Here is a 25,970-nt window from a genome sequence, read left to right on the forward strand (position 1 = left end):
ACAAACAATATTGCAGTGAAGGGTACTTATCCGATATGGATCAAGTTCAGTCTTCAGCTGTCTTAAGCACAAGCAAAAACAGGTTAGTCCTCAGAAATATGATGACTGGCTGAGTGCGTTACCTTCCTGGTAGAACGATATCTCGGCAATGAGATGGAGATGCCGTCCAGCTGATATACCCCTCAGCTGATGGATGTCAGCTGTTTCAGGTGATGGGTGACGGCTGTCACCTGGGCTGCTCCTCTTCAGCGGCAGCGCCCTCCGGTGCCTGGAGCCCGCACTCCAGGCGGGGCGCCCTCTGGTGGTGGTGGGCCAGCAGTACCTCCTCTTCAGCGGCCCACACAACAGGACCCCCCCCTCAACGGGCGCCTCCAGGCGCCCGACCGGGCTTATCCGGGTGGCGGCGGTAGAAGTCGGCCAGGAGGGCCGGGTCCAGGATGAAGCTCCTTTTCACCCAGGAGCATTCTTCGGGGCCGTACCCCTCCCAGTCCACCAGGTATTGAAAACCCCGGCCCATCCGTCAGACATCCAGAAGCCGGCGCATGGTCCAAGCCGGCTCGCCGTCGATGATCCGGGCAGGAGGTGGCGCCGGACCGGGAGTACAGAGGGGTGAAGTGTGATGTGGCTTGATTCTGGACACATGGAATACAGGATGGATCCGCAGTGAGGCCGGAAGCTGAAGCCTCACTGCGGCGGGATTGACGATCTGGAGGATTTTATATGGTCCTATGTATCGGTCTTTGAGTTTCGGGGAGGCTACTTGCAGTGGTATGTCCTTGGTGGATAGCCACACTTCCTGCCCGGGGCGATACGTAGGGGCCGGGGTCCGCCGCCGGTCTGCATGGGCCTTAGCCCTCGCCCGGGCCCTCAAGAAAGCAGAACGGGCGGCACGCCACACCCGACGGCACTTCCGCAGGTGGGCCTGGACCGAGGGCACACCGACCTCTCCCTCAACCACCGGGAACAATGGGGGCTGATGCCCCAAACACACCTGAAAAGGAGAGAGGCCGGTGGCTGACGACACTTGACTGTTGTGGGCGTACTCGATCCAGGCCAGATGAGTACTCCAGGCCGCCGGGTGCGTGGCTGTCACACAACGTAGTGTCTGCTCCATCTCCTGGTTGGCCCGTTCTGCTTGCCCGTTGGTTTGGGGGTGATACCCGGACGAGAGACTGACCGTGGCCCCCAGTTCCCGGCAGAAACTCCTCCAGACGTGCGAGGAGAACTGGGGACCGCAATCGGAGACGATATCTGATGGTATCCCATGCAGCCGGACGACGTGGTGGACCAGGAGGTCCGCTGTCTCCTGGGCCGTTGGGAGCTTCGGGAGGGCCACGAAGTGGGCCGCCTTGGAGAAGCGGTCCACTATCGTGAGGATGACGGTGTTTCCCTGGGACGGCGGGAGGCCCGTGACAAAATCCAGGCCGATGTGAGACCAGGGGCGATGAGGTACGGGCAGCGGCTGTAGCAAACCCGAGGACATGCGGTGGTCGGCTTTGCCCCTGGCGCAGGTGGTACAGGCCTGGATATAGTCCCGGACGTCGGTCTCCAGGGATGCCCACCAGAACCACTGCCGGACGACTGCCACGGTTCTACGCACCCCAGGATGACAGGAGAGCTTCGAACCGTGGCAGAAGTCCAGGACCGCAGCCCTAGCTTCTGGTGGGACGTAGAGCCTGTTCTTCGGCCCGGTTCCGGGGTCCGGGCTTCGTGCCAGGGCCTCCCGGACGGTCTTCTCCACGTCCCAGGTGAGGGTGGCCACGATAGTGGACTCCGGGATGATGGGATCCGGGGGATCCGACGGCCCCGTTTTGACCTCATCTTCATGTACCCGGGACAAGGCATCCGATCTCTGGTTCTTGGTCCCGGGATGGTAGGTGATCCGGAAGTCAAAACGGCCGAAGAACAGTGACCAGCGGGCTTGCCTGGGATTCAGCCGCTTGGCGGTGCTGATATACTCCAGGTTCCGGTGGTCAGTGAAAACCATGAATGGCACGGACGTTCCCTCCAACAGATGTCTCCACTCCTCAAGAGCCTCTTTCACCGCAAGGAGTTCTCGATTGCCGACGTCATAGTTCCGTTCGGCCGGGGTCAACCTGCGGGAAAAATAGGCACACGGGTGAAGAACCTTATCGGTCTTCCTGCTCTGGGACAGCACGGCTCCTATCCCTGAGACCGAGGCGTCTACTTCAACCACCAACTGGCGACTAGGATCGGGCTGCACCAGAACGGGTGCAGACGAGAACCGACGTTTCAACTCCTTGAACGCGGCATCGCAACGATCCGACCAGGTGAAGGGGACTTTTGGAGAGGTCAGGGCTGTCAGGGGGCTAACTACCTGACTGTAGCCCTTAATGAACCTCCTATAGAAATTAGCAAAGCCGAGGAACTGTTGCAGCTTCCTACGGCTTGTGGGTTGGGGCCAGTCTCTCACCGCCGCAACCTTGGCCGGATCAGGAGCGACGGAGTTGGAGGAGATGATGAACCCCAGGAAGGACAAAGACGTGCGGTGGAACTCACACTTCTCGCCCTTCACAAACAGTCGGTTCTCCAACAACCGCTGTAGGACCTGACGTACATGCCTAACATGGGTCTCAGGGTCCGGAGAAAAGATGAGTATATCGTCTAGGTATACGAAGACGAACCGGTGCAGGAAATCCCGCAAGACATCATTAACCAACGCTTGGAAAGTCGCGGGAGCGTTGGTGAGACCGAACGGCATGACCAGGTACTCAAAGTGACCTAACGGGGTGTTAAATGCCGTCTTCCACTCGTCTCCCTTCCGGATCCGAACCAGGTGATACGCATTTCTAAGATCGAGCTTTGTGAATATTCGGGCTCCATGCAGGGGCGTGAACACTGAATCCAACAGGGGCAACGGGTATCGATTGCGAACCGTGATCTCGTTCAGCCCCCTATAATCAATGCATGGGCGAAGTCCGCCGTCTTTTTTACCCACAAAAAAGAAACCTGCACCCATCGGGGATGTGGAATTCCAGATCAACCCGGTGGCTAACGAGTCCCGGATGTAGGTCTCCGTTGATTCGCGCTCAGGCCGTGAGAGGTTGTACAGCCTGCTGGATGGGAACTCACTGCCCGGAACCAAATCAATGGCACAATCATAAGGACGGTGGGGGGGAAGGGTGAGCGCCAGATCCTTGCTGAACACGTCAACCAGGTCATGGTACTCCACCGGCACCGCCCCCAGATTGGGCGGGACTCTGACCTCCTCCTTAGCCTGGGAGCCGGGAGGAACCGAGGAACCTAAACATACCCGATGGCAGGTCTCGCTCCACTGCACCACTACCCCGGACGGCCAATCGATCCGGGGATTGTGTTTTACCATCCAGGGGAACCCCAAAATCACACGGGAGGTAGCAGGAGTCACAAAAAACTCGATCTCCTCCCGGTGATTTCCTGACACCACCAGAGTTACAGGTGGTGTCTTATGCGTGATCGGAGGGAGTAGGGAGCCATCTAGCGCCCGCACCTGCACAGGCGAGGTGAGCGCCACCAGAGGGAGCCCTACCTCCCTAGCCCATCTGCTGTCCAACAGATTCCCCTCCGAGCCCGTGTCCACCAGTGCTGGGGCCTTTAGGGTTGAGTCCTCATAAAGGATCGTAACTGGGAGTCGTGTGGCGATGTGGGTGTGTCCCACGTGAATGTCTTGGCCCACCCCTAGCCCAGTCTCTAGGGGCGGGCGTTGGTGTTTAACCGCTCGGGCAGTCTTTTACGTGGTGCTCTATCGAGCCACAAACAAAACAAGCTCCGTGGGCCTGCCTCCTCTGTGCACCTGGTGCCCTAAATGTTGCCCTACTCGTGTCCATTGCTTCGTCAGCAGGGGGAGCTGTGGCCCCACGAAGCGCAGGGGCCGTGGAGCGTGGGGAAGGCAGAGCGCGGTCGGAACCGGAAGGGAGAAGGACGGCGTGTGCCCGGCCACGCCCTTCGTCTCGTTCCCGCCGACGTTCTTCTAACCGGTTGTCTAATCGTATGACAAGATCGATGAGCCCATCTAAATCCCGCGGTTCGTCCTTAGCCACCAGGTGCTCCTTTAGAACCAATGACAGTCCGTTTACAAAGGCAGCGCGGAGGGCAGTGCTATTCCAGCCGGACCTTGCAGCCGCGATGCGGAAGTCGACTGCATAGGCAGCTGCGCTCCGACGCCCCTGTCTCATCGACAGTAGCACAGCTGAAGCGGTTTCTCCTCTATTAGGGTGATCGAACACGGTTCTGAACTCCCTCACAAACCCATCATATGTCTGAAGGAGCCGTGAATTCTGCTCCCAGAGCGCTGTAGCCCAAGCGCGTGCCTCGCCGCGAAGCAGGTTTATTACATAAGCTACCTTGCTAGCATCGGTCGCGTACATAACTGGACGCTGTGCGAAGACGAGCGAACACTGCATGAGGAAATCCGCGCACGTCTCCACACAGCCTCTGTACGGCTCTGGGGGGCTTATGTATGCTTCCGGGGAAGGTGGGAGGGGTCGTTGAACGACCAGTGGAACGTCAATGTTACGCACAGGGTCTACGGGAGGGAGAGCCGCAGCGGCGCCCGGAGGGCACGCTTCCACCTGCGCGGCGAGAGCCTCCACCCTGCGCTTAAGGAGGACGTTCTGCTCGGTCATCAAATCTAACCGAGTCGTGAAAGCGGTGAGGATCCGCTGCAACTCACCGATTACCCCTCCTGCGGACGCCTGCGCGTCCTGTTCTTCCATTGGCCGTTCAACAGCCGGTTGACGCCCCTCGGGATCCATGACGTTGGCCGAGATATCCTGTTGGGGAAAGTGAGGAACACGGACCCACAACAGGGGGCGCAAATGAATGGACAATGAAGAAGTCAAATAACAAGGTTTTACTGTTGTGAATTCGCACAACAAACACAACAGATCACAATTGTAAGACTAAACCAATTCCACTGGTGACGTGTGGGCAGGCTCGACGATAGGAGATGTCCGTCCGAGTCAAACCGGAACCACCCGATTTCCTCTGCCACCGAACCCCGGGAATACTGGAGCCGCCAAGTCTCGAACTCCCAGGTGGCCACTGCCTCCGCTCGTCGGATCCGGTACTGCTGGCGAGGAACAGAAACAGTCAGATGTGGGTGCGGCTGCACCCAGCAACACGTAGGGTGGAAACACCACCTCCACCTCTAGTCACAAACAATATTGCAGTGAAGGGTACTTATCCGATATGGATCAAGTTCAGTCTTCAGCTGTCTTAAGCACAAGCAAAAACAGGTTAGTCCTCAGAAATATGATGACTGGCTGAGTGCGTTACCTTCCTGGTAGAACGATATCTCGGCAATGAGATGGAGATGCCGTCCAGCTGATATACCCCTCAGCTGATGGATGTCAGCTGTTTCAGGTGATGGGTGACGGCTGTCACCTGGGCTGCTCCTCTTCAGCGGCAGCGCCCTCCGGTGCCTGGAGCCCGCACTCCAGGCGGGGCGCCCTCTGGTGGTGGTGGGCCAGCAGCACCTCCTCTTCAGCGGCCCACACAACAAAAACTCCCTTTTAACAGGAAGAAACCTCCAGCAGAACCAGGCTCAGGGAGGGGCAGTCTTCTGCTGGGACTGGTTGGGGCTGAGGGAGAGAACCAGGAAAAAGACATGCTGTGGAGGGGAGCAGAGATCGATCACTAATGATTAAATGCAGAGTGGTGCATACAGAGCAAAAAGAGAAAGAAACAGTGCATCATGGGAACCCCCCAGCAGTCTACGTCTATAGCAGCATAACTAAGGGATGGTTCAGGGTCACCTGATCCAGCCCTAACTATAAGCTTTAGCAAAAAGGAAAGTTTTAAGCCTAATCTTAAAAGTAGAGAGGGTGTCTGTCTCCCTGATCTGAATTGGGAGCTGGTTCCACAGGAGAGGAGCCTGAAAGCAGAAGGCTCTGCCTCCCATTCTACTCTTACAAACCCTAGGAACTACAAGTAAGCCTGCAGTCTGAGAGCGAAGCGCTCTATTGGGGTGATATGGTACTACGAGGTCCCTAAGATAAGATGGGACCTGATTATTCAAAACCTTATAAGTAAGAAGAAGAATTTTAAATTCTATTCTAGAAATAACAGGAAGCCAATGAAGAGAGGCCAATATGGGTGAGATATGCTCTCTCCTTCTAGTCCCCGTCAGTACTCTAGCTGCAGCATTTTGAATTAACTGAAGGCTTTTTAGGGAACTTTTAGGACAACCTGATAATAATGAATTACAATAGTCCAGCCTAGAGGAAATAAATGCATGAATTAGTTTTTCAGCATCACTCTGAGACAAGACCTTTCTGATTTTAGAGATATTGCGTAAATGCAAAAAAGCAGTCCTACATATTTGTTTAATATGCGCATTGAATGACATATCCTGATCAAAAATGACTCCAAGATTTCTCACAGTATTACTAGAGGTCAGGGTAATGCCATCCACAGTAAGGATCTGGTTAGACACCATGTTTCTAAGATTTGTGGGGCCAAGTACAATAACTTCAGTTTTATCTGAGTTTAAAAGCAGGAAATTAGAGGTCATCCATGTCTTTATGTCTGTAAGACAATCCTGCAGTTTAGCTAATTGGTGTGTGTCCTCTGGCTTCATGGATAGATAAAGCTGGGTATCATCTGCGTAACAATGAAAATTTAAGCAATACCGTCTAATAATACTGCCTAAGGGAAGCATGTATAAAGTGAATAAAATTGGTCCTAGCACAGAACCTTGTGGAACTCCATAATTAACTTTAGTCTGTGAAGAAGATTCCCCATTTACATGAACAAATTGTAATCTATTAGACAAATATGATTCAAACCACCGCAGCGCAGTGCCTTTAATACCTATGGCATGCTCTAATCTCTGTAATAAAATTTTATGGTCAACAGTATCAAAAGCAGCACTGAGGTCTAACAGAACAAGCATAGAGATGAGTCCACTGTCCGAGGCCATAAGAAGATCATTTGTAACCTTCACTAATGCTGTTTCTGTACTATGATGAATTCTAAAACCTGACTGAAACTCTTCAAATAGACCATTCCTCTGCAGATGATCAGTTAGCTGTTTTACAACTACCCTTTCAAGAATTTTTGAGAGAAAAGGAAGGTTGGAGATTGGCCTATAATTAGCTAAGATAGCTGGGTCAAGTGATGGCTTTTTAAGTAATGGTTTAATTACTGCCACCTTAAAAGCCTGTGGTACATAGCCAACTAACAAAGATAGATTGATCATATTTAAGATCGAAGCATTAAATAATGGTAGGGCTTCCTTGAGCAGCCTGGTAGGAATGGGGTCTAATAAACATGTTGATGGTTTGGATGAAGTAACTAATGAAAATAACTCAGACAGAACAATCGGAGAGAAAGAGTCTAACCAAATACCGGCATCACTGAAAGCAGCCAAAGATAACGATACGTCTTTGGGATGGTTATGAGTAATTTTTTCTCTAATAGTTAAAATTTTGTTAGCAAAGAAAGTCATGAAGTCATTACTAGTTAAAGTTAATGGAATACTCAGCTCAATAGAGCTCTGACTCTTTGTCAGCCTGGCTACAGTGCTGAAAAGAAACCTGGGGTTGTTCTTATTTTCTTCAATTAGTGATGAGTAGAAAGATGTCCTAGCTTTACGGAGGGCTTTTTTATAGAGCAACAGACTCTTTTTCCAGGCTAAGTGAAGATCTTCTAAATTAGTGAGACGCCATTTCCTCTCCAACTTACGGGTTATCTGCTTTAAGCTACGAGTTTGTGAGTTATACCACGGAGTCAGGCACTTCTGATTTAAAGCTCTCTTTTTTAGAGGAGCTACAGCATCCAAAGTTGTCTTCAATGAGGATGTAAAACTATTGACGAGATACTCTATCTCACTTACAGAGTTTAGGTAGCTACTCTGCACTGTGTTGGTATATGGCATTAGAGAACATAAAGAAGGAATCATATCCTTAAACCTAGTTACAGGGCTTTCTGAAAGACTTCTAGTGTAATGAAACTTATTCCCCACTGCTGGGTAGTCCATCAGAGTAAATGTAAATGTTATTAAGAAATGATCAGACAGAAGGGAGTTTTCAGGGAATACTGTTAAGTCTTCTATTTCCATACCATAAGTCAGAACAAGATCTAAGATATGATTAAAGTGGTGGGTGGACTCATTTACTTTTTGAGCAAAGCCAATTGAGTCTAATAATAGATTAAATGCAGTGTTGAGGCTGTCATTCTCAGCATCTGTGTGGATGTTAAAATCGCCCACTATAATTATCTTATCTGAGCTAAGCACTAAGTCAGACAAAAGGTCTGAAAATTCACAGAGAAACTCACAGTAACGACCAGGTGGACGATAGATAATAACAAATAAAACTGGTTTTTGGGACTTCCAATTTGGATGGACATGACTAAGAGTCAAGCTTTCAAATGAATTAAAGCTCTGTCTGGGTTTTTGATTAATTAATAAGCTGGAATGGAAGATTGCTGCTAATCCTCCGCCTCGGCCCGTGCTACGAGCATTCTGACAGTTAGTGTGACTCGGGGGTGTTGACTCATTTAAACTAACATATTCATCCTGCTGTAACCAGGTTTCTGTAAGGCAGAATAAATCAATATGTTGATCAATTATTATATCATTTACCAACAGGGACTTAGAAGAGAGAGACCTAATGTTTAATAGACCACATTTAACTGTTTTAGTCTGTGGTGCAGTTGAAGGTGCTATATTATTTTTTCTTTTTGAATTTTTATGCTTAAATAGATTTTTGCTGGTTATTGGTGGTCTGGGAGCAGACACCGTCTCTACAGGGATGGGGTAATGAGGGGATGGCAGGGGGAGAGAAGCTGCAGAGAGGTGTGTAAGACTACAGCTCTGCTTCCTGGTCCCAACCCTGGATAGTCACGGTTTGGAGGATTTAAGAAAATTGGCCAGATTTCTAGAAATGAGAGCTGCTCCATCCAAAGTGGGATGGATGCCGTCTCTCCTAACAAGACCAGGTTTTCCCCAGAAGCTTTGCCAATTATCTATGAAGCCCACCTCATTTTTTGGACACCACTCAGACAGCCAGCAATTCAAGGAGAACATGCGGCTAAACATGTCACTCCCGGTCTGATTGGGGAGGGGCCCAGAGAAAACTACAGAGTCCGACATTGTTTTTGCAAAGTTACACACCGATTTAATGTTAATTTTAGTGACCTCCGATTGGCGTAACCGGGTGTCATTACTGCCGACGTGAATTACAATCTTACCAAATTTACGCTTAGCCTTAGCCAGCAGTTTCAAATTTCCTTCAATGGGATTATTAACCATCACCTCTTAAATCATTCTAAAGTCAGTTTTAAGCAGAAACTAGGCAGTTTTAAACAGAAACAAGGTGAAATTACATGATGCTTTGAAATGTCCGATGCACAGTGAACACATCAGCTAGCAGCTAGTTTAGCCGCAGCACTCTGATCTTTTCCCCCGACTTTTATAATGAAATAATGCTGAGTTTGTGTAAATGATTGTTGTACAAAAGGTTCAGATATCTGTCGCTGAGATATATGATAACTGGTGTGCAGTATGAAGCAGAAACGAGGTGATTATCCGTGAACCACGTCATCACGGGGACTGATTTTTAGGGGGACCGTTCGGTCTGTGACACTGGCCTTCTTGTGTTGTTTCTCCATTTTTGACCTTCTGTTGCCAACCTTGCTGCCTCCTCATGTTCCTTAATCCTTTCTGTTGATTATTGGAGTGTTTACCTGATGTGTTTGAATTGATTTCTATGTGGGCACCATTCCTCCTGTACTACAGGAGGCAGCACGGTGGCTTAGTGGTTACCACTGTTTCCGCACAGCAAGATGGTCCTAGGATCACATCCCACCTAGGCCTTTCTGTGTGGAGTTTGCGTGTTCTCCCCATGTTAGTGTGACAAAGGCCAACAGGAGTCCCTGTGCATATGGTAGTCAGTAAACCTCACTCCCCAACAGCTAAAGGATTCTCTGGCCACAGTCCGGGTTTAAGCTTCTGGTCAGAGTGCCCGCCTCCCATGTTCGCATCCTGAGTGGAGCAACAGAGTGAAGAGAGTCACACAGAGGTTAAATTTTTGTGGGTTCCCTCCAGGTGCTCTGGCTTCCTTCCACATCCAAAGACATGCAGTTTAAGGTGAATTAAAAACTTAAATTGATTTTAGGTGTGAATGTGTTTGTCTTTGTACATGTGGCCCTGTGATGCACCTGCCTTACCTCTCTACCAGTGACCACTGGGATAGGCTCCAACCACCATTAATTGAAATAAGTGGATATAGAAAATGGATGAATGAATGGTAATGAAGGTGTCTTGTTTGCATAAATGTCATTCATCATAATCTGATTAACCCTTTGTCCTATTTATAACATAAAATTCTGCTTTTGGCTGCTCTCATTAGCGGCCACCACAGCAGATCAGCAGTTTCCATCTCACCATGTCTATATCTACTTCTGTCACAACAGTATTTCATTCCTCTTCTCTCCAGAGCATATCTCCTTCTCTCCAGGCTGCTTCCCTCTCTCACTACATGTAATGTAATCCTCATATTTCATAGTCCATTAAGGTTCCAGTCTTATCTCATCTGTCAACATGTCCATCAACATTGCAAACAAGAAAAGGCTCAGAGCTGACCGTTGATGTACAGTACATCCGGAAACTATTCACAGCATTTTGCTTTTTTCCACATTTTGTTATATTACAGCCTTATTCCAAAATCTAGTAAATTAATTTTGTCCCCTCAAAATTCTACTCACAGCACCCCATAATGGCAACATGAAAAAGTTATTTTGAAACTTTTACAAATTCATTAAAAATAAAAAAAAACTAAGAAATCACACGTACATAAGTATTCACACCCTTTGCTCAGTACCTTGTTGATGCACCTTTGGCAGCAATTCCAGCCTCAAGTTGATAGGCAGTTTGGTTTGGAGGCAAACGCAAGACTCACAGAGGCAAAACTTTAGTGTTGTGGAAAGCACTGGTCGGTACACAGGGAGGCAGTCCAAAAAACACAGCAGCAGTACAATAAGCATCAGGCTTAAACAAAGTCGAATCAAACAGGCTGGAAGTCGAGAACACAATGAGGCAGGCAGGACTAAGGACAATGAGAACTGAGAGCTGGAAAGAAGGCACAGAGCGCATCAATATGGCAAAGAAGCAGAGTAAAATGAGCAGTATATATACATCCAGGTAATGAGCAGCAAATTGACAGCAGGTGAGTGCAGAAGTTACCAGAATGAGGGCATGGTCAGGGAAAGGGGGGGGGGGGCAAGCCCACATCCCAGAGAGACAGAAAAAGCAACTTAGGGAAAGGGTCTAACAAGAAAATAGTCAAATGGGAATGCAACCAAACAGAAAAAAACAATTCAAAACCAAGAGACAGAAGCAGATCAAACTCACACCTGGACACAAGTCTTCTTGAATATGATGCACCTATCTTTGGGCAGTTTTGTCCATTCCTCTTTGCAGCACCTCTCAAGCTCCATCAGGTTGGATGGGGAGGGTCGGTGCACAGACATTTTCAGATCTCTCCAGAGATGTTCAATCGGATTCATGTCTGGGCTCTGGCTGGGCCACTCAAGGACATTCACAGAGTTGTCCTGAAGCCACTCCTTTGATATCTTGGCTGTGTGTTTAGGGTTATTGTCCTGCTGAAAGATGAACTGTCATCCCCGTCTGAGGTCAAGAGCGCTCTGGAGCAGGTTTTCATCCAGGATGTCTTTGTACATTGTTGCATTCATCTTACCCTCAATCCTGACTAGTCTCCCAGTTCCTGCTGCTGAAAAAACATCCCCACAGCATGATGCTGCCACCATCATGATTTACTGTAGGGATGGTGCCTGGTTTCCTCCAAACACGACACCTGGCATTCACACCAAAGAGTTCAGTCTTTGTCTGATCAGACCAGAGAATTTTGTTTCTCATGGTCTGAGAGTCCTTCAGGTGCCTTTTGGCAAACTCCACGTGGGCTGCCATGTGCCTTTTACTACGGAGTGGCTTCTGTCTGGCCACTCTACCATACAGGCCTAGGAAGAGTCCTGGTGGATCTGAACCTTTTTCCATTTATGGATGATAGAGGCCACTGCAGAAAGTTTCTGTACCTTTCCCAGATTTGTACCTTGAGACAATCCTGTCTCAGAGGTCTACAGACAATTTCTTTGACTTCATGCTTGATTTGTGCTCTGACTGTCAACTGTGGGACCTAGTAGTAGTGTAAGAGTGTTCCATGATGCATAAGACAAAATGGCTGATGCACATCCAAAATGTCCTTGTAAACTATCTTAAGCTAACTGTTTTTTAAAATGGCTGACGCACAAAATGTCCTTGTATTTGGTAATTGGTATTTGTATTTGGATCCTGTTACAGCTGTCTAATTGATAAAACCATCTGATCTTTTTATAGATGTTTAATTTATAAAACCAAAGTATTCATGTCTATTTTGAAAAAGAATCAGCATAATGGAGCACTCTGTATTTATTGCGTGACACTACATACATAAATACACACTATGAGATTTTTACATAACAACCATGAACACGCCGCGAACAGACAGCACCTATTTTCACCTCACTTTGCAGCCATCTCATATAGACACTGATTCAAGCCAGGTTAAGGACCGTCCATATGGGGGTGGCTTAGGCTGAAGGAACAAAAGGTAGTGAAGGTGTCAGGGTTAAACCTGTTAAAACAGACAACCCAAACATTAATCACAGAAGAAGACCACACCGGACTGTAATTCTTTTTCTTGCTAGCAAAGAGAACAGGCGACCCCTACCTCTCCGTGCCATCATCTGTTCTTAGGGCTCACTTGCCCCTTGCAGCTTTTATTAAGACAAATCATGAGAATAACGTGCAGGCAGAAAAACATCTCAGAGTCTGGCTCCATACAGATAAAAGATTGTTATGGCTTTTCAACAGCGTCAAAACAGGACCGGCTCCAGTCAGCTTTCACAGGGTCAACTTGTTCTACTCTCGGCTTCTGCAGTTAACTAATTAAACTTGCACTCCTGTAGTCTGCACAATAGCGCATTTTCAAGGCAGCAGAGTTTAAAGTTCACATTCTCACAGGACATCTTACTCCGCTCAAAGGCCACAGACATTTCACAGTAAATGATCAGTGATAAGCATAATAAAATAGACATTACAAATATAATAACATATATATATCATTTTTTGACATTTCCCCCCGTTTAGACATTTTAATGTCTATATTCTCACATGAGAGGAGTCAACGCATTTCCCAGATGTCTCAGCAATTATATTTTCTCCACCTCAGTAGTTTGACAAACATCAAGATCAGACTGTAACAAAGCTATGTATTCGTGATCTAATAACATGCAGTTCACTGTGCCCAAAATCATCTGCTGAATTAATGATCATATGAAGGGAATTATACAACATGCCACGACACATAGAAGGCCCCAAAATTACAATAATTGGGGTGCATCCTCAGAGCTGACAACTCCGCCCTTATGCCTTTAAGAGCCTCAAAAGCGGAGTTCACAGAGTGAATCAAGCCAGACAACAAGAGCTGGTTATTTGCATAACAGGTGAGGCAAGCTCTGGGATCAAGGAAAAGATTAGTGTGTATCAGTGCATTAAGCGATACTTCTACAGATAAATAATTTTTAAATGATATATTTTTTTGGTGTCTCGGTGGTTATATAGGAGAACTGATTCATTAAGTGGCCTAGGATCGCTTGCTGACACTAACACATGTGGAAACAGAAGACTAATATTAAGAAGTGACAGTGGTTTTATACGTGGGTGTGCTGCAGATACTGGCATCAAAGAACACACATAACAATTGGTCAGATTCACCTCATCAGCCAGGAAAGTAGCATATCAATACTATATCTTCATCTGATATGGATTACGTGGAGTAGCAAACATCAAATCAAAGCTTGATCGTGGCTTCACTTGGTTCTGGTCTGAATTGTCACGTGGTTCATATATTTTATCATAACACCACACAGTAGATGCCACAATTATAGCAATAATCGTCAGAATTGTCAATAAAGTGCAGACTTTACACCCCACTCTGGCGGAAAATCTTTCCATAGCTGGAACAGTTCAAGTAATATATCTCTCTTTCTCCTTTTTTTTTAGTTCTATGTTCGAAGAGTAGATGTCTTCTTTCTTTGGTGACAGTTCAGGGTTTCAGTTCAACAGTTCTGGGCTTGGGGACTGAAGGAATCAGGAACTCTTTTTATGTGGTTTTTCCTTCAGATGTTATGCATGAATATGTACTATATCAATGTGTGTAAAACATGCTGCAGTTGGAAGTACAATAATGTGTTATGTACTTTGTCCCGTGTCCTGTTCTTGACATTACTTAAACACAGGTACACAGGAATGGAACAGGATTTTCTCGTCTCCTGTTGTCAAAGAATGAGGTTTGTCTGCTTCTCTTCCTGGTCTGGTCACATCTGCGTCTTTGCTCTATTTCAAGCAGTAGTCCATCTGCTTCTTATCCTGGCTTGTGTTGATAGGATTCTCCTCAGTTTTAGCTGGTTTCTCGTCTGCTTTGGGACCCTGGATGAGCTTGGATGTCTTGTCTGGTTCAATTTTATCTTTTTCTTTGTTCTCTGATCACACTCTGGTCACCCTCTCTTAGTTGTCAAACGCGCTTCCAGCCATTGCTGGACCCATATAGGCCATCGGCGACACTGTTACACGTCGTTTCCCTTGTCCAGTTCAGTATCTGTCAGATATCTTTGTCTTTTACAGTGGGATAGATGCACCCAAGATGACCTCTCTGCAATTTTCACTGCAGTGGGGGTGGTTAGCAGCACTTGGAATGGACCCTCCCACTTCTGAGATGACCAGTTCTTTCTCTTAATGGTCTTTATCAGCACCCAATCGCCAATCTGGATCTGATTCTCAGGGTCCTGCACAGAAACAGGAGAGTCTGATATCATGTTAGCATGTATGATATTCTTGTGGGACAACATGCGTCTCATATAATCAACTAATCCCTCATCTTCACTATCAAGCACTGCTATTTCCTGTAATTATTTAATGCTTCGATCTTAAATATGATCAATCTATCTTTGTTAGTTGGCTATGTACCACAGGCTTTTAAGGTGGCAGTAATTAAACCATTACTTAAAAAGCCATCACTTGACCCAGCTATCTTAGCTAATTATAGGCCAATCTCCAACCTTCCTTTTCTCTCAAAAATTCTTGAAAGGGTAGTTGTAAAACAGCTAACTGATCATCTGCAGAGGAATGGTTTATTTGAAGAGTTTCAGTCAGGTTTTAGAATTCATAGTACAGAAACAGCATTAGTGAAGGTTACAAATGATCTTCTTATGGCCTCGGACAGTGGACTCATCTCTGTGCTTGTTCTGTTAGACCTCAGTGCTGCTTTTGATACTGTTGACCATAAAATTTTATTACAGAGATTAGAGCATGCCGTAGGTATTAAAGGCACTGCGCTGCGGTGGTTTGAATCATATTTGTCTAATAGATTACAATTTGTTCATGTAAATGGGGAATCTTCTTCACAGACTAAAGTTAATTATGGAGTTCCACAAGGTTCTGTGCTAGGACCAATTTTATTCACTTTATACATGCTTCCCTTAGGCAGTATTATTAGATGGTATTGCTTAAATTTTCATTGTTACGCAGATGATACCCAGCTTTATCTATCCATGAAGCCAGAGGACACACACCAATTAGCTAAACTGCAGGATTGTCTTACAGACATAAAGACATGGATGACCTCTAATTTCCTGCTTTTAAACTCAGATAAAACTGAAGTTATTGTACTTGGCCCCACAAATCTTAGAAACATGGTGTCTAATCAGAGCCTTACGCTGGATGGCATTACCCTGACCTCTAGTAATACTGTGAGAAATCATGGAGTCATTTTTGATCAGGATATGTCATTCAATGCGCATATTAAACAAATATGTAGGACTGCTTTTTTGCATTTACGCAATATCTCTAAAATTAGAAAGGTCTTGTCTCAGAGTGATGCTGAAAAACTAATTCATGCATTTATTTCCTCTAGGCTGGACTATTGTAATTCATTATTATCAGGTTGTCCTAAAAGTTCCCTAAAAAGCCTTCAGTTAATTCAAAATGCTGCAGCTAGAGTACTAACGGGGACTAGAAGGAGAGAGCATATCTCACCCATATTGGCCTCTCTTCATTGGCTTCCTGTTAATTCTAGAATAGAATTTAAAATTCTTCTTCTTACTTATAAGGTTTTGAATAATCAGGTCCCATTTTATCTTAGGGACCTCGTAGTACCATATCACCCCAATAGAGTGCTTCGCTCTCAGACTGCAGGCTTACTTGTAGTTCCTAGGGTTTGTAAGAGTAGAATGGGAGGCAGAGCCTTCAGCTTTCAGGCTCCTCTCCTGTGGAACCAGCTCCCAATTCAGATCAGGGAGACAGACACCCTCTCTACTTTTAAGATTAGGCTTAAAACTTTCCTTTTTGCTAAAGCTTATAGTTAGGGCTGGATCAGGTGACCCTGAACCATCCCTTAGTTATGCTGCTATAGACGTAGACTGCTGGGGGGTTCCCATGATGCACTGTTTCTTTCTCTTTTTGCTCTGTATGCACCACTCTGCATTTAATCATTAGTGATCGATCTCTGCTGCCCTCCACAGCATGTCTTTTTCCTGGTTCTCTCCCTCAGCCCCAACCAGTCCCAGCAGAAGACTGCCCCTCCCTGAGCCTGGTTCTGCTGGAGGTTTCTTCCTGTTGAAAGGGAGTTTTTCCTTCCCACTGTAGCCAAGTGCTTGCTCACAGGGGGTCGTTTTGACCGTTGGGGTTTTTACGTAATTATTGTATGGCCTTGCCTTACAATATAAGGCGCCTTGGGGCAACTGTTTGTTGTGATTTGGCGCTATATATAAAAAAAAAAATTGAATTGAATTGAATTAAGTCTGGTAACCTATAGAGCCTGCCATACAGAACTTCAAATGGCATGCGTCCAGTCTCTAAGCTGGGTGTTATATGCATGTAAGGTTCTGGGTTCAAATCCCACCCCTGCCACATTTCTCCATGTAATGTGGAGTTGTGTCAGGAAGGGCATCTGGTGTAAAACCTGTTCCAATTCAAGATGCAGATCCACCTCGGATTTGCTGTGGCGACCCCGAGTGCAAACAAGGGAGCAGTTGAAGGGACTTACTACTTTTAATTGTCCCGTTTGTTCTTTTCACCAAACCTGCACTTTGAGGGTGGTAAGCACAGTGTGTTTTTGCATTTATTCCCAAGTGATCTGTTAAATGCTGAATGATTTTATTTACAAAGTGTGTGCCATTATCACTGTACAATGTTTCAGGTATCCCATGTTTTGGGATTATATCTCTACAGAGAATCTTTGCGACTGTCAGAGCATCTGCATGTTTGACAGGGAATACCTCCACCCATTTGCTATATGTGTCAATCAGCACTAAACAATATTTTTTTCCTCACATTGGTTCAATTCAATAAAGTCCATGTGAATTATTTCAAATGGGTATTGAGGTGTTGGGAATTTCCCTCATTTTTGGCATCTCCTTTCCCTGTGGATTGTGCTTTGCACAAATTAAGCATGCTCTGCCTGAAACCCAAACATCAAAAAATGAGTCTTCGCATATGCCTGAAACCCGGTCTTTACCAGTCCAAGTATTTACCAGTCCAACCATCCTCCCTGTTGTTGAGACATGGCAAAGCCCATGACTCAAAATGGCAGCCCACCCAAAAAGACTGTTTGCTCAAGGGTCAGGCATAATGACTATCTGTACTGCGGAGCACATTGTAATGCTCCCAAAGAGCTTGTTTGAATACTGAAGCACTGTTGTAGAAAAGGTGAACCGTGGAAAATGCATACTGACTATCTGTGTATATAGTCACGCTTTCATTTTTCATTAACTTACAGGCCTCAGTCAAGGCTATTCTATTTTGCAGCCTGCGCTGACAGGCTAGGTAAAGATAGAGCATAAAGGCTCAATAAAGCATAAAGATTTTGTCAGCGGAAACTGCTGCATAGCCTGTAGCGTTGGTACCTTCAGGATGTTCCTTACAAAAACCACCAAAAAAAAAATGATTGATTGAATGATTACGTGCATATGAGTATATATATATATATATATATCCCCTTTGCTACCTCAGTTATCCGAGGTGAACACTTTAAGGCATGGTCTCCAATTCAGGCCGATCTTAATATAACAATTCAATTCCCGACAATGACCCAATACTCCAATCAAATCAATACACTGCCTACCATGTAGGCATACAGGCAAATTAACCCCACCACAGTACCCCAGTGCCATACCCACATAACCCAGTAAGTCAGAGTGTCACAGAGACAAGGTCGAGTAATCGTGACTGTGCCTGCCTTAGGTTGTCCCAGGGTTTAAGATGGGATCTTACCCGTCATGGGCTCACAGCCTTCCATACTCGCCTGAGAAAGGATATCAACTGGGCAGGGGTCCCAAGGGGTGGGGGAACACCCATTAAGAGGTGTCATATCAAAACAGTTAATTGCACAGAACATCAAATTTGTAGGATCATTGAAAGTGAATTGAAGTATCTTTTTAGTAATTCATCTCAGAATAGAATGAAAAATTGAACAAGGACAGAATCAGATACACAAACAATGTGTAGTTTGCAGGAATAAACATGGGTCAAGATGGACAGTAATCATGTAAAAGTTGTCCAATAATCTCTATCATTAACTAAATCTGCATGCATCAGATAATAATCAAGCAGTGCTTCATCATTCGTTCATGCATTTAATGAGAAAGTCCACAGTACCTTTGTTCAGCACCTCATGAAAGTGTATCTTGTCCCAGTCAAAACACAGTCAATTCACCCTCACCAATATTAATGCTTCCAGCAGGAGCACTATAAACACGTTACAGTTGTCAACTCTGTTTTACTGTCGTCCACCTGCACCCACCAACTCAAGCATGCACTTTCAAATTTCCAACATTTTTAATCCAACATTCTGTCCACATATCATACAACCCTCTACTCTGCTCTCCGGCTGGAGTGTTTTAATCACACTTTGTTTCCAAAACAAACCACTCTAAAAAAAGAGAAAGAGAAAAAATAAAATGTTGAATTTAATTGGTAAAGTTAATGTAATGTTTCCCACATAACACTGTCTATTAAATGCAAAACACTATTGTTGCTGAAATTAATTACATCAAATAAAACAGTATCTTCCTAAATTTAGCAATTACAAGCATATTGAAAAGGATGCAGTATATGCCCAAGGGGTGCTACATAAAGGGAGAAAAGCAGGGGGCCTAAAACAGATCCCTGTGGAATCCCAAATGTCATGTCACTAAGATTAGAGCTAATGTTATTGTGTGAAACACAGTGAGAATGACGGGACAGGTATAATGTCAACCACGCAAGAGCACCTCCAGTAATCCCACTGCCACGACTAACACTCCACTGACACTACTAATAGATCTGAAACATTTAGAAACAGATCCAGAAGTTACTGAGAGATTAAACATTTCCAGCACAGTCGGACCAAGAATGGGCCACAGGTCCTTAAACAGTCCTGGGATCAAATAAGCAGGTTGTGCTTTTTGTAGACATCATGAGTTTTGTCAGCGCGCCTAATGAGATACTATCAAATTCTGTAAATCTAGGTAACACCTCTATGGTAGCACCCACCTCCATAGCAGGGTGTATTGGCTGGGCCAAGGCATGCTGAGATATGCTCAACCTAATGTCTTCTATTTTCTTTTTGAAATAATCCAAGTCCTGTGCTGAAAAAGAAGAGTGACCAACAGGTGGCTGTCCATAAATGAGAAATGCTACAGTGTCAAACAAAAACTTTGAGTTACGCTTGTTTTTATTGATCAAATCAGAGTAGTAGGCCCACTTTGTAGCTAATAGTGCATGCTTATAATCTAAGATAGCATCACACTATGCAAGGTGGAACACCTCTAATTTGGAACTACGCCATTTCCGTTCCAAACCTCTAGCCTTCTGCCTGAGGTCACACAAGTAACCACTGAACCAAGTTGACTGTGCCTTGGGAAGGCGTGGCCTTAACAGAGGAGGCGCAATATTATCAAGTGTAGTTTTGAGCGCTGAATTTAAACTATCTGCAAGACTGTCTGCTGATTGAGCATTCTCCAAACTTGAAACTAAAATATCAGGCAGTCTAGCTTTGAGTTCAGTCATAGTTGAGGGTTTAATGCGTCGCCACAATAATAGACAAGGTTGTTGCTCCACAGCATGAATGCAAACCTAATAAGTGAGTGGACAGAGACCAAAGATGCAAGAGGCCAGATGTCAATATTCATGACCGCAAAACCACGTACGAGAACCAAATCCAGGGTATTTACATTAATGTGCGTTGAATCTGTCATGTCACTTTGATTAATGTCAAGTTGTGATAATAAGGACAACCCAAAAAATGTCGATTTGTCATTAAAAAACTACATGGCACTTAATGACAGCAGTCATAAATGTTTATGATGTTAACATTATGTTCATGACATGTTCATGAATGTGTCATGTCAAGGTTTTAACAGTGTCATGTCACTGTAATGATGATACCTAAGTGTTACCAAAACTTAAAATCTTAACTCATTTTAAAAGGTGTTAATAACAATTTTACACAACATGCCCCCTTGAAATGGGGAACTGTACTGTTACTGTGTGGACAGTCTTCAGATTATTCTGTGACATCTGAGTTCAAATGGTTTGGAAAATGTGAAGACATGTATTTTTAAAATGTTGCCATTTACAGGATATGGCCTTGATTCAGCATCGCTGACAGGTGAACTAAAGACTCTCACCTACCACCGTTTCATTGAAGCTTATAAGTTTGCAAATGGATTGAAGAAACACATCCGCGACCCAAAGTTTAGTTCAGAAGATGTATGTGTGACAAAATGTTCATTCAATCCAAAGCGTTATGATAGTAATATACATTTATTAATCGTAATTTGCATTTCTCACAGATGGCAAAGAAGTTCACGGAGGAGAGCTTTGCTAACTACATCAGGAGCCTGATCAGCAGCGACAAGATTCACGCTCCAGAGTACTACAACATCACACCGTATCTGGACGACATGGGCACCACTCACCTGTCTGTGGTGGCCGAGGACGGATCTGCTGTGTCTGTCACCAGCACCATCAACTACATGTCAGAATCTGGACACAGATTGTCCAATCACAGGGGGAGGGAGTTTATGAGCTTTGAGACATGATGCTTTTTCATTTGTGTGCCATCTTTTCACCAAAAAAAAAAAAAAAAAAGAGAAAGTATATACAGTTGTATGCAAATGTTTTGGCACACCTGATCATTTTCATGATTTTCCTTTATAAATCATTGGTTGTCTGGATCAGAGATTTCAGTTAAATATATCATATAGCAGATGAACACACTGTTATTTGAGAAGTGAAATGAAGTTTCTAGTATTTACAGAAAGAAAGTTTGCAATTATTTAAACACAATTGGGCAGGTGCATAAATTTGGGCACCCTTGTCATTTTATTGATTTGAATACATTAAGCACTAATTATTTGAAGACAAAATTGGTTTGGTAAGCTCATTGACCCTTGATCTCCTTACACAGGTGAATACAGTCATGCGAAAGGGTATTTAAGGTGGCCATTTGCAAATGTTTCTCTTCTTTGCATCTCTTCTAATGAGTGGCAACATGGGAGCCTCTAAACAACTGTCAAATTACCCGAAAACGAAGATTGTTTAACATCATGGTTTAGGGGAAGAATACAAAAAGCTGTCTCAGAGATTTCAGTTGTCAGTTTCCACTGTGAGGAACATAGTGAGGAAATGGAAGACAGCAGGCACAGTACTAGTTAAGTCCTAAAGTGGCAGGACAAGAAAAATCTCAGATAAGATGAAGAGAAGGATGGTGAGAACAATCATAGTCAACCCACAGACCTGCTCCAAAGACCTACAACATGATCTTTCTGCAGATAGTGTCTCTGAGCATCATTCAACTATACAGCGCACTTTGCACAAAAAGATAATGCTGTAATGCAGAGGAAGCCTTTTCTGCGTACACGCCACAAACAGATTTGCTTGAGATATGCTAAAGGACATTTGGACAAGCCAACTTCATTTTGGAAAAAAGTGCTGTGGACTGATTAAACTAAAATTGAGTTATTTGGACATAACAAGGGGCAGTATGCATGGCTGAAAAAGAACACGGCATTCCAAGAAAAACACTTGCTACCTACAGTAAAATTTGGAGGTGGTTCCATCATGCTGTGGGGCTGTGTGGCCAGTGCAGGTACTGGGAATCTTGTTAAAGTTGAGGGTCACATGGATTCAATCAATATCAGCAGATTCTTGAGAACAATGTTCATGAATCAGTGACAAAGTTGAAGTTGCACCAGGGCTGCATCTTTCAACAAGACAACGACCCTAAACACTGCTCAAAATCGACTAAGGCATTCATGCAGAGGAACAAGTACAACATTTTGGAATGACCATCTCAGTGCTGAGACCTGAATATTATTGAAAATTTGTGGTGTGATTTTAAGCGGGCTGTCCATGCTTGGAAACCAACAAACCTGAGATTTGAGTTTTGTAAAGAAAAATGGTCCAAAATACCTTCAACCAGAATCCAGACTCTCATTGGAAGCTATAGGAAGCATTTAAAGTCTGCTATTTCTGCAAAAGGAGGATCTACTAAATATTGATGTAGTTTTTCTGTTGGGGTGCCCAAAATTTTGCACCTGCCTAATTTTGTTTAAAGAATTGTTGCACACATTCTGTAAATCCTATAAAATTCATTTCACTTCTCAAATATCACTGTGTTTGTCTGCTATACGAGTATGATATATTTAACTGAAATGTCTGATCCAAACAACCAATGATTTATAAAGGAAAATCATGAAAATTATCAGGGGTGCCCAAACTTTTACATACAACTGTATATATTTTTTTATTAGACAAACTTAGACAAACCTCACTTTACTTCCTAAATATATTTTATAAGATACTTGTAAGTGTACAATTTCAATAATTCTTGGGACAAAATTGGTGCACTTTTTACTTTATAAAAGTGTATTTGTAAGTCCACTTTATCAGGTCTGGTTGGCTGGTGTGGCAGGACACAAAGGCAGGATTCAGACTCAAAGCTTTGTAGGTAAAAACTGTTTACTGAAATAGTAAACGGGGTCCGGTACACAGGTAGGCAGTCCAAAATGAGCAACAGTACTAGGAGCATGAGGCAAAAGCGTGGTCGAGGAAACGAGCAGGTGGTCAAAACACACAAGGGCCTAGCAGGTCCAGAATACACAAACAGAGCTGGAGAGAAGGCACTAGGCGCATCAATCTTGCGAAGGAATAGGGAAACTGGAGAGGTATTTGTATACCCAGGTGATGAGGTGCAAATTAGAAGCAGGTGTGTGTGGAACGCACCAGAATGGGGGAGTGGGCAGAGAGGAAGAGACGCCCACCACCAAGACTCAGAGTGGACAGACAAGAGAGGCAGAAACAGAAAAACCCAAGTAGAAAGAACCCAACAAGAGAATACACACTGAAAAGCAACATAACACAACAAAACCATGAAAACAAAACCAGACAAAACCCAAATCCTGACACACTTTAATTGTAAGAGTAGTAAAGTTTGATAACACAACTAGTTTTATTTTACAGTGCAAGCAAACTTATAGGTAGTAATTATATACTTAAAATGCACGTTTAGTTTATTTAAGTAAAATATATCTAAGGGACTTCAGTGATTTCACCGTCTGAGATTTTTGCTCGGAATCCAGTGGTCAGAAGCTCACCTCTTCAACCATTAAGTCCAGTTTTGGAGCCACTGATTTGTGTATTTCCTGGAGACACTTGGTTCTTATAGATATAATCCACTAAAAGCATGGTTTTACACGTCACCCGAGTATCCTTTTACTTCCTTGTATACTGTCACTACTACCCAAGCATACTTTGGTCTCCCACCGTAGTTGTCAGTATACACCAAGTATACTGTGATTTTAATTTTTTGGTATACTTGTCGTTACAAACAAAGTATACTTTAAATATTATTGGAATAATATAACTGTATAACTGACAGTATACTCAAGTCAGCTCTGGGAGCATGTGGTGCATCCACAACACCACAGAACTGCCTTTGGTCCAAATGAGCTTTAATGCCGTACGAATGAGGATTTCAGCCACATTCAGGCAAATTCAAGCTGCATTCGAACACCTTGTACAGCATTCTCACAGCAGTCGGCATATTCGTGCAGCCAGAGCATGTGCACTCTACACTTATGTTGGAAAACAATTGAATGGCGGTCAAAGTGCAGTCATACTGCAATCTAACTGCAGTCGTAATATTCATTTGGTAATTCATATGCAATGTGAAGCACTCGGACAGCGTTCGAAGGGCTGTTCAAATTGATTGAGCATGTTGAATTCTGGCCAGATGACCGTGCCTGCATCCCGACTGTGCCACACAAATGGACATTAGAACTACATTTGGGCAAATCTGAGCTGCATTTGAAATCCTCATACAGCATTCTTGAGTGCAATGCACATAGTCAGGCACATCTGCACGGACAGCTCGAATGTAGAGCACATGCATACCACTGTCGAGCTACGTTCAAAGTGGGGAAAGGCCTCCGGTGATCTCATAGCCTCCTGCGCTGTGAGCGTGCATGAGGCTGGACCATCCACACCCTGCACTGTGCGTGCCCATAACAGCTGATAGAAGTGCTGCACATGCATCAGGCTGGATCTTCTGATCACCTGCTGCTCATGTATGCTCACACATCATCTGATGCTTTACCGCTCGTGCGTGAACAGATCTGGTCAGCAGGGCATTCGGCTGTCTGCTAATCACATCCAGAGAGAGTGAGAGAGGGGGAGTATGTGCAACGGAGGGGGGAGTGGGCATCCAACCCATGAACATCAGTTCATGGGTTGGATGTCATTCAACATCCAGCAGTGGGACGCGGCATGTCTTCAGATGTGCAGACTTCAGTGCTCACTCTGCCACCCAGACCTCAGATGGCACGTACGGCATTCGAGCTGCATATTCCTACTGCATTCTGCCGGCATTGTGGGGTTTTGTGCTATTTTCTTTTTATTCTTCTCTTTTTTATTTTATTTTGTCATGTTTCATGATGTGTTGTGTCCGCATTCGACCTGCACTCTGGGTAGTCGACCTGGATTCAAGAGTTGCTGCACTCCAAATGTGTGCAAATCATTCAAGGCAGATTTGACACATACATATTCTGGGTATTCATACGACATTCGTACATGGCTGTACGAATGTCTGCTCCTCACGAATGTGGTTTGAAAATTGTCTGTGTTTCCCATTCAGGCTCGTTCGTGGTAATTTTGAGACATGTATGTCACTGCTGAGATAATTAAATATCTCTACAAGTTTTTTTTTCTTTTTTTCACTTTGATGCTCCTGTGTGCTTCTTACCCTGTGTGCTGCTATACAATGATGCTGGAACCTCAATTTCCCTGAGGAAGTCTTCCCAAGGGATTAATAAAGTTCTGTCTAATCCAATCTAAATTCAAAACTTTCACTAGAAACAGAAACACTTCTGAAGGCTGAGACCAGGATGTCAACCCTGGATGTTAGACTTGATCCAGGACAATGGCAGTTTCAACTTCAACTTTATTGCTATCCCAAGGAAACTGTATAAAAGTGTAAAACATACAGACATTTCCACAAGAAATAGACAGACATTAAATAGCACAACAGCCAAACCCAGACATCCGATTCCTCTCTCAGCTTCACAAGTGCTGCAATCAAAGTATCCATTCATTCTGCAAAGATCACGTACTCTAAAAAAGGAACTGCTGTGTCAACGAGAAACACTGGCGTAACAGTTTTCATAGAGTTTAAGTTATTTCAACTCAGTTATTTCCACTTTCAACTGAGTTAATGCCACAAGACTTCTCTAGTTTAGTTGAAATAATTTTGAAAAATCTATACAAATTGTTACATCACTTTTTTTCATTGAGACTGGTTCATTTTTTAGAATGCAGCAATGTCCATGAAGTCAAGGTCAGTAAACCTTTCTTTACTGATAAAGGCACCTAA

At 44.6% G+C, this 25,970-nt stretch overlaps 1 protein-coding gene across 1 annotated transcript in view; it reads left to right on the plus strand.

The window, feature by feature from the left end:
- The window catches only part of ggt5a (gamma-glutamyltransferase 5a), a 223,320-nt gene that overhangs the window by 188,658 nt on the left and 8,692 nt on the right, over positions 1 to 25,970 (plus strand). Inside the window, exons 10-11 of the mRNA XM_034169431.1 lie at positions 20,679 to 20,809; positions 20,893 to 21,077. Coding sequence (XP_034025322.1) covers positions 20,679 to 20,809; positions 20,893 to 21,077 — 316 coding nt within the window. The remainder of the gene's footprint in view (positions 1 to 20,678; positions 20,810 to 20,892; positions 21,078 to 25,970) is intronic.

The sequence above is a fragment of the Thalassophryne amazonica genome, chromosome 5 (assembly GCF_902500255.1).
Source record: "Thalassophryne amazonica chromosome 5, fThaAma1.1, whole genome shotgun sequence".
Classification (NCBI taxonomy): Eukaryota; Metazoa; Chordata; class Actinopteri; order Batrachoidiformes; family Batrachoididae; genus Thalassophryne; species Thalassophryne amazonica.